The 17037-nt window shown below is 40.3% G+C and overlaps 1 protein-coding gene across 1 annotated transcript in view; it reads left to right on the forward strand.

Moving 5' to 3' along the window:
• The window catches only part of LOC129630296 (protocadherin-23-like), a 200672-nt gene that overhangs the window by 19436 nt on the left and 164199 nt on the right, over positions 1-17037 (forward strand). The window contains exons 3-4 of the mRNA XM_055550800.1: positions 669-755; positions 951-1142. Coding sequence (XP_055406775.1) covers positions 669-755; positions 951-1142 — 279 coding nt within the window. The remainder of the gene's footprint in view (positions 1-668; positions 756-950; positions 1143-17037) is intronic.

A 17037-nucleotide genomic window follows, 5' to 3' on the forward strand; every position in this document is an offset into this window, starting at 1 on the left:
TCACTACTAGCATAAATCATACTCTGGTTAAAGAGAAAGGTGCCCTTTCTTCTGGGCAGTTTCAGCTCCATGTCAGTGCACCTGTTGGCCAGCAGAACACAGGCTGGATCTCACCCCCACATGCCCCCTGGGCAAGGCATCTCTGTGTAGTGTTCAGTCTGCATGACTGTTTGGGGCCCTAGTGGGGGCATTACCCCCGGAAGGAAATCTGTCCTAGGAAAGTCAAATCTCATGCTCCAAGGTGAATCCTGTTAACTGCATTGGATACTAGTAGTTGTGCCTGATTTCTTTGTCTTTGTTGCTGTGAAAGGGTGAAGGTAAGTGGTAAGCTCATCACTTGAAGGGTTTGAGAATGAGTGGGAATCCACAAGTTATCAGGTGGTGAGCATCTAGATTTAAACCCTTGAGATTGGATGAGATCATTTAGGCATAGTGAGTGGAATAAGAAGGCAAATGGACCAAGAAACTCAAACTTTCAGAGAGGACATAAAAGTACAGGAATGGGCAAAGGAGACTGAAAAGGAGACCTTAAAAAGGGAGGGAGAGAGTGAAGGTGTATTGTCACAGAACATAAGAGAAGAGAGAGAAAACCAAGCCTACATTTTGGCCACCTGATGTGAAGAGCTGGCTCATTAGAAAAGACCCTGATGCTGGGAAAGATTGAAGGCAGGAAGAGAAGGGGACAACAGAGGACGAGATGGTTGGATGGCATCACCGACTCAATGGACATGAGTTTGAGCAAGCTCCAGGAAATGGTGAAGCACAGGGAAGCCTGGCATGCTGTGGTCCATGGGGTCACAAAGAGTTGAACAAGACTGAGTGACTGAACAACACTTTGTGAATAGCTATTTGGACCACTTGGTTGTGCACATTAGGATGGTAATTTGTAGTCCATTGAAAGGTCATGCTGACATTCCTCTTTCCTCACTGATCAACCTTCTGTCTCCTAGGTAAAAGCCTCCGATGCAGATGCAGGACTCTATGGCTTTGTTGAGTATTTTCTTTATGCTGGATTCCAAAGCTACGAAGCACCTCAAGCATTTCAGATAGACCCACATGATGGGCGCATCTGTGTTTCTCAAGACACTGACAGGGAAAGAGATCCAGCCACCTATGATCTCTTGGTGAAAGCTAAGGATGGGGTAAGTCTTTATCTGTGAAATTTTACATACACTCAAAAGTGAACCACTGTGTGTGCATTTGAGAGTACCAAGGATTAAAAATCAACAACTGGCCAATCTTGTTTCATAAATCACTACGTCTTTCCTTTGCTGGAGTGTTTGGAAGCAGACACCAGACATATTATTTCATTTGTAAATAATTCAGTAATAGCCCTAATGAATAATGACTTTTAAAAACACAACTACACTACAGTACATTCGCAGCAATTCTTTATCTAATGTATATTCCATTTAAAATTTACTGGATTACAAAAAAGATTACAAACTTTTAATAATTGGCATGTTTTAATTAAGATCCAAATTAGTCCACAAATGAATTTGATTGCTATATTCCTTAAATTTCAACATGTAACAGTCAGCCCTCCACCTATTCCCCCCTACCTTTTCTCCTACAGTAGTTATTTTTGGAAAAAATCTGATCAATTGGCCTATAAAATTTCCATATTCTAAATAAGGTTGATTGCATCATTGAGATTCATTTAATTTTTTCTTTTATCACAGTTTCTATAAAATGGCATTTTGAGCTAGAGACTGATGAATTTTGGCTTTATTCAGGTGGTGCTCTGTGCTTCTTATTGCATCAGCAGGCACGTGCCATTATTTCACTAGGGGTTTCAGTGGGGCGAGTTTTGAATTCTGTTATTTTTTGCATTTATTATCTGAAATTCTTGAGTTAAGAAGAATGTTCTCTCATCAACTATTTGATTGGCCTGAAGTATAATTCTTCAAGAAAGGCAGGATAATGCTTGATTATTTCACTTTATTTTACCAGTTTTTTAAATAATGAGTCGATGCATTTACTATCTTCAAACATTACTGATGATTTTTTTCTTACTTTGATTATAAATTCTTGATTTTTTTTTGGTATGTTTGATGTGTTTCATTCATTGCTCTGGTAAAGAATCCACCAGCAATGCAGGAGGGTCCAGTTCAATTTCTGGGTTGGGTAGAAGCCAACCCAGAAGAAGGGATAGGCAACCCACTCCAGTATTATTGGGCTACTCTGGTGACTCAGACAGTAAAGAATCTGCCTGCAAGGCAGGAGACCTGGTTTCGATTCCTGGGTTGGGAAGACCCAGGAGGAATATCCTCTGGAGGAAGTCATGACAACCTACTCCGGTATTCTTGCCTGGAAAATCCCTGTGGATAGAGGTACCTGGAGGGCTACAGTCCACAGGGTCACAAAGAATTGGACATGACTGAGTGACTGAAGCACAGCACAGTACATACATTGCTGACTTGTTCCTTTCTAAAGTGAAAGTGAAAGTCGCTCAGTCGTGTCCGACTCACTGCGATCACACGGACTATACAGTCCATGGAATTCTCTAGGCAAGAATACTGGAGTGGGTAGCCGTTCCCTTGACCATCTTCTGAGCCACCAGGGAAACCCTAAGATCTATAGGGGCACTTTTGATTTGGCTTTTATATCTTTTTCAGGTAAACTTTTAAGCTAACACATAAAGTACATACAGAACATTGCACAAATCGTTAACTGTAAAGCTCAATGGATTTTTTGCAAAATGGAAGCATATGCATAGAAGCCCCTCTCTTGGCCCCTTATTGTGACCATCCATCCTATCCTTTAAGGATAATCTCTATTGATTTCTACCACCAAACATTACTTGTTTTTAAGCTTTCAGTGAATGATTTCATACCGTATGTGTTTTTATTGTTTCTTTTGCAGGATATTATTTGTGAGCATCACTCATGCGATTGTATGTAGCAGTAGTTCATTCATTCTCATTGGTTTATAGTATTCTTTTATGTGAATTTACAATAGTTTTTATCTGTTTTGTAATTGATGGAATCCATTTTAGGCTTTGGCAGGTGGGATTTCTATTCACTGTTATACATGTAATTTATTGAACAAATGTAAGCATTTGTATTGGGCATATATTTAGCATGGAATTACTACATCATCAGAAAATCAAACAACTTTTCAAAATAGTTTTACCAATTTATACTCCCACCAACTTCATTTGTTCCATATCCTCCCCAACATTTGATGTTTTGTGTCATTTTAGTGATAGCAGTTCTGTACCTGCATGGTGGTGGTCACATTGGGGTGTGCATTTCCTTGATAACTAATGAATTAATATATTTAAATTTTATTTATAAAATTATAAATGAAAAAATTTATTTATTTTTTGTATATTTATTGGCTGTTTCTATAACTGGTTTTGTGAAGTGTCTAATTCTTTACCCATTTTCTCTTGTACTGTTGACTTCTTTTGTTATTGATTTGTATGAATTCTTTACCTTTTTGGCATGCAAACCCTTTGTTAGATACATTAATGCATGTATTTTCTCCAATTCTGTGACTTGCCTCTTTTTTTCCTTAATGGAGTTTTTTGAGGAATAATAATTCTTAATTCCAATGTAACTCAGTTTATCCATTTGTTTCCCTTTACAGCCAGTACTTTTTTCTGCCCCTTTAAGAAGTATTTGCTTATATTAGGGACATTAAGGGCTTCCCTAGTAGCTCAAACTGTAAAGAATCTGCCTGCAATGCCAGATACTCGAGTTAGATCCCTGGGTCAGGAAGATCCTCTGGAGGAGGAAATGGCTACCCACTCCAGTATTCTTGCCTGGAGAATACCTTTGACAGAGGAGACTGGCAGGCCATGGTCCATAGGGCCACAAAGGGTTGGACACGACTGAAGTGACTTAGCACAGTGCACAGGACATTAAGATATTTTCTTTCAAAGATTTAATTGTTTTAACCTTTGCACTTATTATTTCAGTCTCGTGGGAGGAAGCTTCATGTGTTCCCAGTGTGGATATTCGGTTGGCCCAGCACCATTTGCTGAAGTGGTCGGTCTTCCCTCACTGTGTGCACTGTCACCTCTGCCGTAAATCATGTGATTATATGTGTGTGTCTACTTCTGGACACCCTAGTTTTTTTTACTTGTCTCCCTTTGTACTAGCTATATATTCTGTTGGTTATTTAGCTTTATAATATGTCATGATATCATGTATTTTTTTAGCTTTGTCCATTTTCAAGATTGCTTTGGTTGTCCCTGATCATTCTACATTTTAAAGTACATTTTAGGTATAACTTGTTCAATTTTCCATTACAGTGCAGCAAAGATAGCCTTCTATATGCATTATTCTATGCATTCTCTTTACATAGTCTGTTTTAGAGACTTTCCTAAATTTTTTTATCTGCTTTATACCCACTTATGTAGATCAGTACTGCTAATACCTTTCTGGTCTAATTTTTTAAATTACTGGGAGAAGCTACCTACATAAGACATGAATTGATGGAACAAATGAGTCTAAATTTATTACAAGTATTTTCATCATAGGGGATTGAATGCAAAAGTAGGAAGTCAAGAGACACCTGGAGTAACAGGCAAGTTTGGCCATGGAGTACAAAATGAAGCAGGGTCAAGGCTAACACAGAGTTTTGTCAAGAGAGTCCCCTGGTCAGAGCAAATGCCCCCTTCAACAACACAAAAGATGACTCTACACATAGACATCATTATATGGTCAATACTGAAATCAAACTGATTACATTCTTTGCAGCCCAAGATGGAGAAGCTCTATACAGTCAGCAAAAATAATAGCTGGTGCTGACTGTGATCCAGATCATGAGCTCCTTATTGCAAAATTCAGGCTTAAATTGAAGAAAGTAGGGAAAACCACTAGGCCATTCAGGTATGACCTATATCAAACCCCTTATTATTATACAGTGCAGGTGATGAATAGATTCAAGGTATTACATCTGGTAGACAGAGTGCCTGAAAAACTATGGATGGAGGTTCATAACATTGTACAGGAGGCAGTGAGCAAAACCAACCCCCCCAAAAAAAAAGTAATGCAAGAAGGCAAACTTGTTGTCTGAGAAGTCTTTATGAATTCCTGAGAAAAGAAGAAAAGCCAAAGACAAGGATGAAGGGAAAGATATACCCAACTGAATGCAGAGTTACAGAGAACAGCAAGGAGAGATTAGAAGGCCTTCTTAACTGAACAATGCAAAGAAATAGAGGACAAGAATAGAATGGGAAAGACTAGAAATCTCTTCAAGAAATTTGGAGATATCAAGGCAAAATTTCATGCAAGGATGGGCACAATAAAGGACAGAAATGGCAAGGACCTAATAGAAGCAGAAGAGATTAAGAAGAAGTGGCAAAAATACATAGAAGAACTATACCAAAAAAAGTCTTTATGAACTGGATCACCACAATAATGTGGTCACTTATATACAGCCAGAAATCTTAGAGTGTGAAGCCAAGTGGGACTTAGGAACCATTACTATGAACAAAGCTAGTGGAGATGATGGAATTCCGGCTGAATTATTTAAAATCCTAAAAGATGATGCTGTTAAAGTGATACAGCAAATTTGAAAAACTCAGCTGGAGCCACAGGACTAGAAAAGATCAGTTTTCATTCCAATCATAAAAAAGGGCAATGCCAAAGAATGTTCAAACTACTGTGCAGCTGTGCTCATTTCACATGCTAGTAAGTTATGCTCAAAATCCTTCAAGCTAGGCTTCAGCAGTGCATGAACCATGAACTAGGTTTAGAAAAGGCAGAGGAGCCATGGATCAAATTGCCAACATTGGCTGGATCATAGGGTAAGCAAGGGAATTCTAGAAAAACATCTACTTCTGCCTTGTTGATGATGCTAAATCTTTTGACTGTGTGTATCACAACAAATTGGAAAATTCTTAATGAAATGGGAATACCAGACCATCTTACCTCAGTTCAGTCTCTCAGTCATGTCCGACTCTTTGCAACCCCATGGACTACAGCACGCCAGGCTTCCATGTCCAGCACCAACTCATGGAGTTTTCTCAAACTCATGTCCATTGATTCAGTGATGCCATCCAACCATCTCATCTCTGGCATCCCCTTCTCCTCCTGTTTTCAGTCTTTCCCAGCATCAGGGTCTTTTCCAATGAGTCAGTTCTTCGAATCAGGTGGCCAAAGTATTGGAGCTTCAGCTTCATCATCTGTCCTTCCAATGAATATTCAGGACTGATTTCCTTTAGGATTAACTGGTTTGATCTCCTTCCAGTCCAGGGGACTCTCAAGAGTCTTCTCCAACACCATCTTACCTGTGCCCTGAGAATCCTGTATGCAGGTCACGAAGCAAAGTGAACTGGGCATGGAATAACTGAGTGGTTCAGAATTGGCAAAGGAGTATAGCAAGGCTATCTATTGTCACCCTGCTTATTTAACTTCTATCATGTGAAATGCTGGGCTTTATGAATCACAAGCTGGAATCAAGATTGCCGTGAGAAATGTCAACAACCCCAGATCACAGATTATACCACTCTAGAGGCAGCAAGTGAAAAGTGCCTCTTGATAGGGTGAACGAGGAGAGTGAAAAATCTGGGTTAAAACTCAACATTAAAAAAAACTAAGATCAAGGCATCCAGTCCCATAGCATCATGTCAAATAGATGGGGGAAAAGTGTCAACAGTGGCAGATTTGTTTTTTTAGCTCCAAAGTCACCACATATGGTGACTGCAAGCAATGAAATTAGAAGACACTTACTCCTTGGAAAGAAAGCTATGATAAACCCAAACAGCATATTAAAAATCAGAGACATCATTTTGCTTGACAAAGCCATATAGTCAAAGCTATGGTTTGCCCAGTAGTCGTGTATGAATGTACGAGTTAGACCATAGAGAAGGCTGTGTGCCAAAGAATTGATGCTTTTGAATTGTGGTGCTAGAGAAGACCCTTCAGAGTCCCTTGGAATGTGAGGAGAACTAGTCAAGCCTAAAGGAAACTAACCCTGAGTGTTCATTGGAAGGACTGATGCTGAAGCTGAAGCTCCAATACTTTGGTCACCTGCTGGGAAGAGCTGACTCATTGGAAAAGACCCGATGCTGGGAAAGATTGAAAGCGATAGGATAAGGGGGTGGCAGAAGATGAGATGGTTAGATAGCATCACTGGTTCAATGGACATGAACTTGGGCAAACTCCAGGAGATAGTGAGGGACAGGGAGGCCTGATGTGCTACAGTCCACGGGGTCTCAAAGAGTCCGACACGAGTTAGTGACTGAACAATGAACAACAACGTTCATGTAGAAACTAACTTGAAGGAAAGTGATTTAACTCAATAAAAGTACCATGGTCTATTTGTTTAGATTTTACCAACCCCTGTATATGTGGTTTCAGGAATGTTTTGCTTCTATGTTAGAAAAGCAGTGGAAAACAAAAACAATAGTAGACAGAGGAGTTTAGATTAAGTCTATGTGATTATTTAAGCCTCAGTATATGCATATAGAAATATTTACCCAAGCCTTCAGAAATATATTATTAATAGACTTTGTGACAGTTGTAAAAGGCATCCTAGGACTAAATAACCAGTTTAAATCCAATGCTGCAGTAGTTGACATCTGTTTCTAATTCGTTGGTTATCTAAAGAGAAGTAAGATCACTTGATGCCAGAAATTTTTTACTGCGAAAAAAAGGAGTGCATCAATTAGGAACATTGGCAGTAGAATAAAAAAAAAAATCGATCTAGATATTTAATTTAAACCTCCTTGCCTATTTCTTTCTGCTTCCATATTGAACCCTACTCTACACACTTACTCTATGAAGAATGCTCTTTCCCTCTCAGCTCACCAATCTCTATTGCAACATTCAAGTTCCTCTTTAACCACACCATCCCTCCATAGAGCTTTCCCAGACTGAACAAAAGAGACACTTCCTTTCTCCAGCTATAAAAGGTATTTGATTTTCAGGATAACTAAGAAAGTGTGTAAGACCATATAGCAGCTTTTGCTAGTTTTTAGAAATCAAAGAAGAGACATTCTTCAAGTTCAAGATAGCTACGGTCTATATGTTTGTGTTCCCCTCAAGTGCATATTTTGAAATCCTAAAACCCAAGGTGATATTAAGAGATGGAGCCTTTGGAAAGTGATTAGGTCATGGAGGTGGAGCCCTCTTGAATGGAATTAGTGCCCTTGTGAAAGAAGCCCGAGAGAGCTCCTCGGCGTCTCTGCTGTCTGAGGACACAGCAAGAAGTCTTGGGCTTCACCAGAAACCAGCCATGTTGGCACCCTAATCGCAGACTTCCAGCCTCCAGAACTGTAAGAAATAAAGTTCTATTGTTTATAAGCCATCCCCCTATGGGATTTTGTTATAGACAATGGCGTATGTGAGAATTCTGTCCAATGTTGTATGTATAGGATATTCCTCTATAAAAACTCTTTGTTTTGTAGATGGAAAACCCTCCCAATACAGTACAACACACAACACACTCTTGTTTTGTTGGGATAGAAACATCCTTCCTGTTGGGACTTCATCCTCTTGTTGAGGTGACATCCTAAGCCCAGCTCTGTTATAGGTGGCACCTGGTCTGCACCCTTCCTGGCTTAATATAGATTTTATTATTCTTCATATATGAGTAAGGAGATGGCTGCCATTGAAAAAAAAGTTTATTATCCTCACAGATCCCAAGAGGAGGGCCATGCCACATTATGAGAGGGAGTGTACACAGTGTATGCACAATGGAAGGCACTGGGGTCAATCAGGAAGCAGAGGAAAGAGGAAAACTTTGGGCAAGGGTCTTTGTTGTGGTTTCAGAGGGAAGGAATGGGAGAGGCAGAATAAGCAGGCTTAAGATTGGTTAGATTGAATAGTTTCAGTAGCTTGGGGCATAAAGGCTGTCTCTAGTCACCTGGTACCTGGCTAGGGGGTGATTAGGACAGTTGATTATGGGGTGATTAGGGCAGGTGATGGGGCTTCTCAGGTAGCCTAGTGATAAAGAATCTGTCTGCCAATGGAGGAGTTAGCAGAGCAGGTGATTATGGGGTGATCAGCCCGGAGTGTAGAGAGACAGTACAGGAGGCAGTTGAGAGTGTTGTTTACATTGGAAAGGCACACTTGCCTGATCCTGGCAGCCCCTCCAGGACAATCAAGGCCCCAGATGTCAAAATATCAGGATACAGAAAAAGAAGATGCAGCCAGTGCAGACATTTCCCAGAAAGGACATCAAAAGGCTGGCGAGAACCCTGGTAGGTATCAGAATACACAAAATAAAATCTTTGCAGCTACCTTGTCTTGCTCCAATGTCTTGGAAGTAACATTCAAAGGTATGGAGGGAATTCACTACTCAGTTTAACTTCTGACCCATTGTAGCATCTTAAATCATCAGAGAAAGATTTTGCCATGGCTTGTGGGCTGCTCTCAGCATTTTCTTCTCCTTTGTGTCAAGTCCCAGGTTCCCCAGCAAGATTCACTCAGTATTTCTCAGTCCTGGGCAGTCACCCTCCTCCCCACTTTCCTCTCTGTTGTCATCATCTTCCTCATCTTTACTTCTTCCTTCTGAGTCCTGTATCTCATCCCCCTTCTCTTCCTTCTGAGCCCTGTATCTCATCCCCCTTCTCTTCCAAGGAGTCCTGTATCTCATCCCCCTTCTCTTCCAAGTCTACTTCAGATGCTCTTTGTTTTTGGATCTATCTCCACTGTCTTCCATTCTTCCATCTTGTGGAGACCAAGGAAGTGCAAGTCTGAGGGTGAATTGGTGGTCACCTGCTTCAAACAAGCCCCATAAACCTAGAGCAGCCCATGCTTCAGGGCCAGCATGATGTGGAAGCGAGGACCTGGCTCCATCAGAGGCCACTGGCTTCTTCTGAACTCTCTTCCTCCTTCCCTTTGCTTGGGACAGGGGGCACTTGTTCAGTGTGATCATGATCTCATCCTCTGCATCCACAACTTTCAGCCCTCCCGGGGCTCCTGGATGATGCTTCCCCACTTTCCTGCTTGTTATCACCTTTGCATTTCACTTTTTTTAAATTAAAGTTGTTACAATATTGCTTCTGTTTTGTTTTGGGTTTTTGATTATAAGACATGGGGCGTCATAGCTCTCTAACCAAGGATCAACACCATACCCCCTGCATTGGAAGATGAAGTTTTAACCACTGGACCTCCAGAGACATCACTGGGTTTCACTTTCTTCTTTTTCTGCCTCACTTTACATTTTTTTTTCTCTGACCCAGATCCCTTCAGCAGTCCCACAAACCAGTGGTTCATCCCAGTGTCATCGAAGCACAGGTCAAACAAAGTAGACACCCGTCAGGCTCTCTTTCTCTTCCTCACCACAGACACCCCAACACCCAAGGAGCATTGGCTGATAGTTCAGGACACACCTGTCTAAACACTGACTATTGGAGTGAGTGAGCTCTTTTCCCTGATGGGAAATCCAGGTCTGTACCCATTTGCCTTTTCTTCTTTCCTTAGACTTCCTTGGATTTTATTTGAATGCAGGATGTGTTGGTCCCCCTTGTTGAAGTCTTCCAGTAGCCTCCACAGACAATCACCATCCCCTGAGGGGTGATGGACATTTGGCAGCCTGGCCTGGGAGTGGCCCCATTCCCTCATGGCAGCAGCTTCCTTATGTGAACATGCCCGGGTTAAAGGCATGTATGTCATTGTCTCAGATGTCTCTTGTACTGTTATGGAAGCCACCAAGAAGAGTTAGCTGTGTCTTCCAGGCTCCCATCTGATATTGCCTTGACCTAAAAGACCTCCTGATGATTTGACTTGCTCCCAGGTCTTGATTGCCAAATGCAGGACCCAGAGATCTGTGTGGTGAATAGGGTCATTTCATCTTCCTTGGGATGAGCAGAGAACAATACGTTCAACACTGCTGAGTGGGGGATTATGATATTTCTACTATATGAGTCTTTCTAGCATCTAGCATCTAAAAATGGGCTATCAGAGCCTCAGAGTCTCCTCCTTCCTCAGCACCTGGACACCTTCTCCATCTTGGTGGCCATTCTCTCCTTCTTGTCCATCACATGTGTCTGCAATGGCAAGGGACCCCTGAGGGAGCTGCACACTTAACTCGCCTGGAAGCAGGTCCTCTTGGGGGCAGACCTGCTGATATATTTTTAAAGACAAATTTTAGAAGAGTCTTCCCTCACCTCCAAATCATAGCCTTTAAACAGCTTCCTAATTTCACCTTGTTTGGACCTAAAACTGCCTCCAATTTTCCTTGTGTTTGCCTCAGAATATATATGAGCAGGCAGCGTGTGTGTGTGTGTGTGTGTGCACGCGCGTGTGCACTTCGGTGTGAAGTATTTACTCTGCTGTCAGTGTAATCTTTGTCAGTTTCTTCTGAGATGAACTGTGTGTATCTGTAGGGTGTATCTTCATCTGTCATCATCACTCTGCAATATCTGCCCACAGCACAAGTTATTAATCAAAACAGTTGGTAAAGATGAAGATATCAAGGTTGATAATGACTTAGTAGACTGTCCCATAAAAGCCATCTAGCTTGGATCTGAAAAATTAATGAACTCAGGCAAGATATTTTAATCTAAGATGTTGGATTCTGGGCAATAATGAATTTATTTAAAACAATGAACTGCACCTTGCCAAAGGCCTTTAACTGTACAGAATTGCCTTGGTAATCTATAGTTTTTCCTCTGATCCTTTCTCTTTCTAATATATGTCCTGAAATCTCTTTGGAAGAAATTGCTGAGAACCCATTTGCCTGTTATTGCTAAGAGATATCTATTCATTAGTAGAAGAATTTTTATTATACCTGGATGTTCTGGGCTTCTTCTCTGTTTATCCCTATGATGACTGTCACTATTTTTTAACTCAATCACTTCCTCTATTCTACCCATAGTACTTCTGAAATAGGCCATTTTTTTCTGCTACAGTTGTGGCTATTTACCTTGTACACAGAAGTCAGGAGGATGCTATAAAATTACGTAATGAAAATAAGTAATTGGATTATACTACAAGTCAAGTGATTTTTCACAGTAATTGAATTATTCCATATTTATATCTAACTCCTGTTTCCTTTTAGAATTCACTGTTAGCAATGAATGTTTCTTTTTTTGGTGTGTATGTTTATTAATATTCTATCTCTGTTTTTTTGACATCTCAAATACTGTAGCTGAAATATGTGTCTGAGATAAAGCTATTTCAACTCTATCTCACCACTCCAGGCTTAGGGGATGGTTGTCTCAGACTAGCAATACAGAAAGTAAATTGACTTAGCCCTTCACCATTATATATATTCATGATAAATATTGACTATTGAAGTTGTACTACAGACTTTGTGTGAAAAGCAAATAAATCTCTAGAAGCAAACTTGCTGAGTAAAAGGGCATACTCATTTTTTTCCCTTTTCCCTCAGCTCTATTGACATGCAATTAATAAATTGAAATCATATATATTTAAAGTATACAGCATGGTGTTTTTGATTATATGTATACATTATGAAGTGATGGCCACAATTAAGATAATTAACAGATCCGTCATCAAACATAGTGAGTGGTGAGAACCCTTAAGATAGACTCTCAGCAAATTTCAAGTATACTATACAATACAGTATTATTAACTATAATCATCATGCTGTGCATTAGATCTCCTGAATTCATTCATTCTGCATGACTGAAACTTAGGACATGCTCATTTTAATTTTGACAGATTGTATTATCTCATTTTCCAAGTGTTTATTCTTGTCATATATTTCATTGATCACCACCCCTTCTTGATTTCAGGAATAAATCACTGCTCAGTTGCCCACATTTTCTAGCTCAGTTGTCTGAATCATATCTCAAAATGCTTGCCTGCCATTGTTTAATACAGTACCAGGATTCATCTCAAAATGTCTTAAATACCAATTTACCTCATTCTTATCTCTAGAAGTTTAAGCCTCCCAGCCATCCATCATCTGTCTTCTCATCTCCATGCTGTTCTGTTCTCCCTTTAGTTCAGACCAGACTCCTACTCATTCTCTGTTCACCCTTTAACTCAGACCAGTCTTCTACCACACGCTCTGGAACTCCTGGCCCGTCATTTAGCAAATTCCGTTATGCTCTCAGTCTGATCTCTGACAGCTCCTTCATCTTCTTGCTCTGGTCAAAACAGGCATCCCTCAAGGATACTGCCTCCTCCCTGCTCTCTCAGAGAAGCTATATTCCACTAATCACAAGCCAGGATTAAGGTGCTGAGGCAGGTGCCCTCCTGTCTCCCACTACAGCATCAAATCATTCCTATCCCTTTCATTCTTCAACACTAAATCTTTTTGAAGTTTACGTTGTCAGACTACACCACGGACACTGTTTGTTGCTGCTGTCGTGTTCCAAACCTCTTTGTCACCAAGGACTTTTACATCTTACTCAGTTTTCCTCTCTACTGTTGTTCCCTCCTGGAAACGTTACTGTCCATTTTGTTTTTAACAATCCGACCCCAAAAACCTCTCAGCTCCTTGACTTTCAAGTTTCCAACCTCTGAAACCTTGATTTCAAGCATGCAGTATTCTGATAGACATTCTAATCTTTCTCTTCACTCATATAGCATCTCCATACCCATAGATAACTCTTCTCCTGTTCAGATCACTAGTTTAAAGTCACTCAGCTGTGAATTCCCTTTAGTTCTGTTGCTCCATAGAACTTTTCAAGTAAAACCCCAGCCCTATATCAACCTAACTCTGCCTTTTCTGTACTTGCCTAAGCAGCTGGACATGGAGAAAAATAACATACGTGCTTGAGAGAGACCTTACCTTTCTGCCAGCTATCAGCTCACATCTTTTGCTCTATTTCCTGTTAGCATAGTACAGATTTCCCTGTTTGCATCGAAAGCAAGTCCCTCTGCTGATCAGGCTCCCAACCGTTCCAGCTGGCTTAAGAATTTCACTTCTATAATGATTTTCTCAAATTCAACTGAATATCTCTCGTAAGCATACAAGGCATAATAATGGTTTCTATCTTTTGAAAAAAGCCTTCTTTTAGTTTCATGTACTTTTTGAGAAAACCATTTTCTTCCTCTTCTATCTTTCACAGTGTGTGCGTGCTAAGTTGCTTCAGTAGTGTCTGACTCTGTGAGACCCTCTGTAGACTACCAGGCTCCTCTGTCCATGAGATTCTCCAGGCAAGAATACTGAAGTGGGTTGCCATTTCCTTCTCCAGGGGATCTTCCTGACTCAGGCTTGGAATCTGAGTCTCTTTTGTCTCCTGCATTGGCAGGTGAGTTCTTTACCACTAGCACCAGCTGGGAAGCCCACAGTACAGTTACTTAAAATAGTTGTCTGTTTCCTCACTTTTCAGTCTTTCTTTGATCCTTCTTTCCATCCCTCCCCTCTAATAAAACTGCTTTTATGAGTGTGATTTACACCCTGACACATCCTCAGATTATTTCTATATTTTCATTTTGTTTAGCTTCTCAAAGGACTTGAAATTATTCTTTGAACACTGCTTTTCTTGGCTCTGGTGACACCATGGCTCACTGTTTTGTTTTGTTTTGTTTTGTTTTTTTCTTAACAAACTGGACCTTCAGTTCACTTCACCTTTGCTCATTGAGTTATGAACTATAGACTCTAATGCACTGGCAAGGGAAAGAAGAGCCCAGAAAATGCTAAGAGATATGAAAGATTGATATCCTACTATTATCCTAATATCCTACTATTCAGGAGCCCCAGAGGCAAACACAGAGCATGGGGAGTAGACAGTAGCCAAAACAGACAAACAGCAGACATTTTCCATATCCATTGATGGCCCCAGACAACCCTCCTGTCCCCAGTGTTATATGCTTTCAAGTCTGGTGCTTTCCCCAAATACTCCCAACTTTCAGAGCCCTTCTTAAGAGAATTGAGATTCAGGTAGATTGGTTAAGAGTCTCTTATCATAATTTTCAAACTTAAATGATTAAAATTATATCAAAGTGAATCACAATTTGTTGGTGGAAAGAGAAAGGATAAGGCAAAATTAAAAATTAAAATTAAATATACATAGACTTTATGGGGTGTATCAGTTACCTATTGCTGTGTAACAAGTTATTCCCACATTTAGCTGAGATAAAGCTATTTCAACTCTGTGTCACCACTCCAGGCTTAGGGGAAGATTGTCTCAGACTAGCAATATGGAAAGTAAATTGCCTTCAGTTCAGTTCAGTTTAGTCGCTCAGTCGTGTCCGACTCTTTGCGACCCCATGAAACACAGCACACCAGGCCTCCCTGTCCATCACCAACTCCCGGAGTTCACTCAAACTCACATCCATCAAGTCAGTGATGCCATCCAGCCATCTCGTCCTCTGTCGTCCCCTTCTCCTCCTGCCCCCAATCCCTCCCAGCATCAGAGTCTTTTCCAATGAGTCAACTCTTTGCATGAGGTGGCCAAAGTACTGGAGTTTCATCTTAAGCATCATTCCTTCAAAGAAATTCCAGGGCTGATCTCCTTCAGAATGGACTGGTTGGATCTCCTTGCAGTCCAAGGGACTCTCAAGAGTCTTCTCCAACACCACAGTTCAAAAGCATCAATTCTTGGGCACTCAGCCTTCTTCACAGTCCAACTCTCACATCCATACATGACCACAGGAAAAACCATAGCCTTGACTAGATGGACCTTTGTTGGCAAAGTAATGTCTCTGCTTTTGAATATGCTGTCTAGGTTAGTCATAACTTTCCTTCCAAGGAGTAAGCATTTTTTAATTTCATGGCTTCAGTCACTATGTGCAGTGATTTTGGAGCCCCCAAAAATAAAGTCTGACACTTTTTCCACTGTTTCCCCATCTATTTCCCATGAAGTGATGGGACCAGATGCCATGATTCTTAGTTTTTTGAATGTTGAGCTTTAAGCCAACTTTTTCAATCTCCACTTTCAGCCCTTCACTATTATATATGTTCATGATAAATGTTGTCTATTGAAGTTGTACTACAGGTTAAATAATACACATTTAATATGTCATGCAGTTTCTAAGGGCCAGGAATCTGGAAGCAGCTTATTTGGGCAATTCTGGACAGAGTCTCTCAGAGATTGCACGATCAGGGCAGTCTTGAGGATCTAGATAGAACTTTAGTTTCAGAGGATTAGGAGGTGAACACTTGAGGAGATAGAGAAAGTAAGCTTAGATGAGCTTTCCCCACCTATGTTCTATGGCATTATTGCCTCCTGAGATGCTCCTTCCACTGAGAGTTCTGTGGTAAATAAGAGTGGAAAACACGTTAGAACTCACCCCATCCCATAGAAACATGCCTTTGGAAGGTTCTGTGAGAAATCCAGGGTCAGAGAATGTATTTGACTTGGTTAATTCACCATTTTCATAACTTTTTGACTAAGAAACCTCTTTGTTTACTTTTAAGATGCACCTTTTTATTGCCACCTCAGGTATCTTTTTCTTAAACCTAGATTTGATCGTGTCCCTTCATTCATGATGGCAATAATGTCCCAAGTGGGGGTTTAGGAGGAAAATGTGACAACTTTTAATTTCATCCTTATGAATGTGTTGTTTTTTAACATAAATAATACAGACAGTAAATGAATGCATAATTTATTAATAAATTTAATAAATAATAAATTATTTAATAATAAAATTAATAAATTATTAACATATTTATTAATATGTATTCAAGCTGTGCACACCACATTTTTTACTGAATCTACAGATGTGCAGAATAAAGTCTATCCTCCTTAGCATTTAAATCAAGCTCCATGAATCTCTCCATCAAGGCTTTTCGTTAGATTTTTCCCATTTTCTCCCTCTCCCTCCAAGACATGCATCCTAAAATGTGAGAGACTTTTTAAAAATGTTGTTATATTTTATAGGATGTTATTTTAACTTGAAATATCTGTTTTTTAATCTTTTTCTTTTAACTTTTAAGAATTTATTTGAACAAAACTTGATTCAAATGAGGAAGCATTCAACCAGAAGTAGCTGGGAATGCTCCACGGACAAGAGCAAGAGACAGACTTTAATGGAAAAGGTGCTGAAGGAGAGCAAGAAAGTGATTGGATTGGCCGTGGTGACTGGATTCTGATTTGGAATCTGAAAAGAGACTGCCCTTGAACCCCTTTGGGAGGGACCATAGTGAGTCCTCCTCACTCCCCAGATGTCTCAGGGACCACATCTCCCGATTAAAAAGGGCTTCTCGAGTCTC

This window comes from Bubalus kerabau, chromosome 16 (genome assembly GCF_029407905.1).
Source record: "Bubalus kerabau isolate K-KA32 ecotype Philippines breed swamp buffalo chromosome 16, PCC_UOA_SB_1v2, whole genome shotgun sequence".
Taxonomy (NCBI): Eukaryota; Metazoa; Chordata; class Mammalia; order Artiodactyla; family Bovidae; genus Bubalus; species Bubalus kerabau.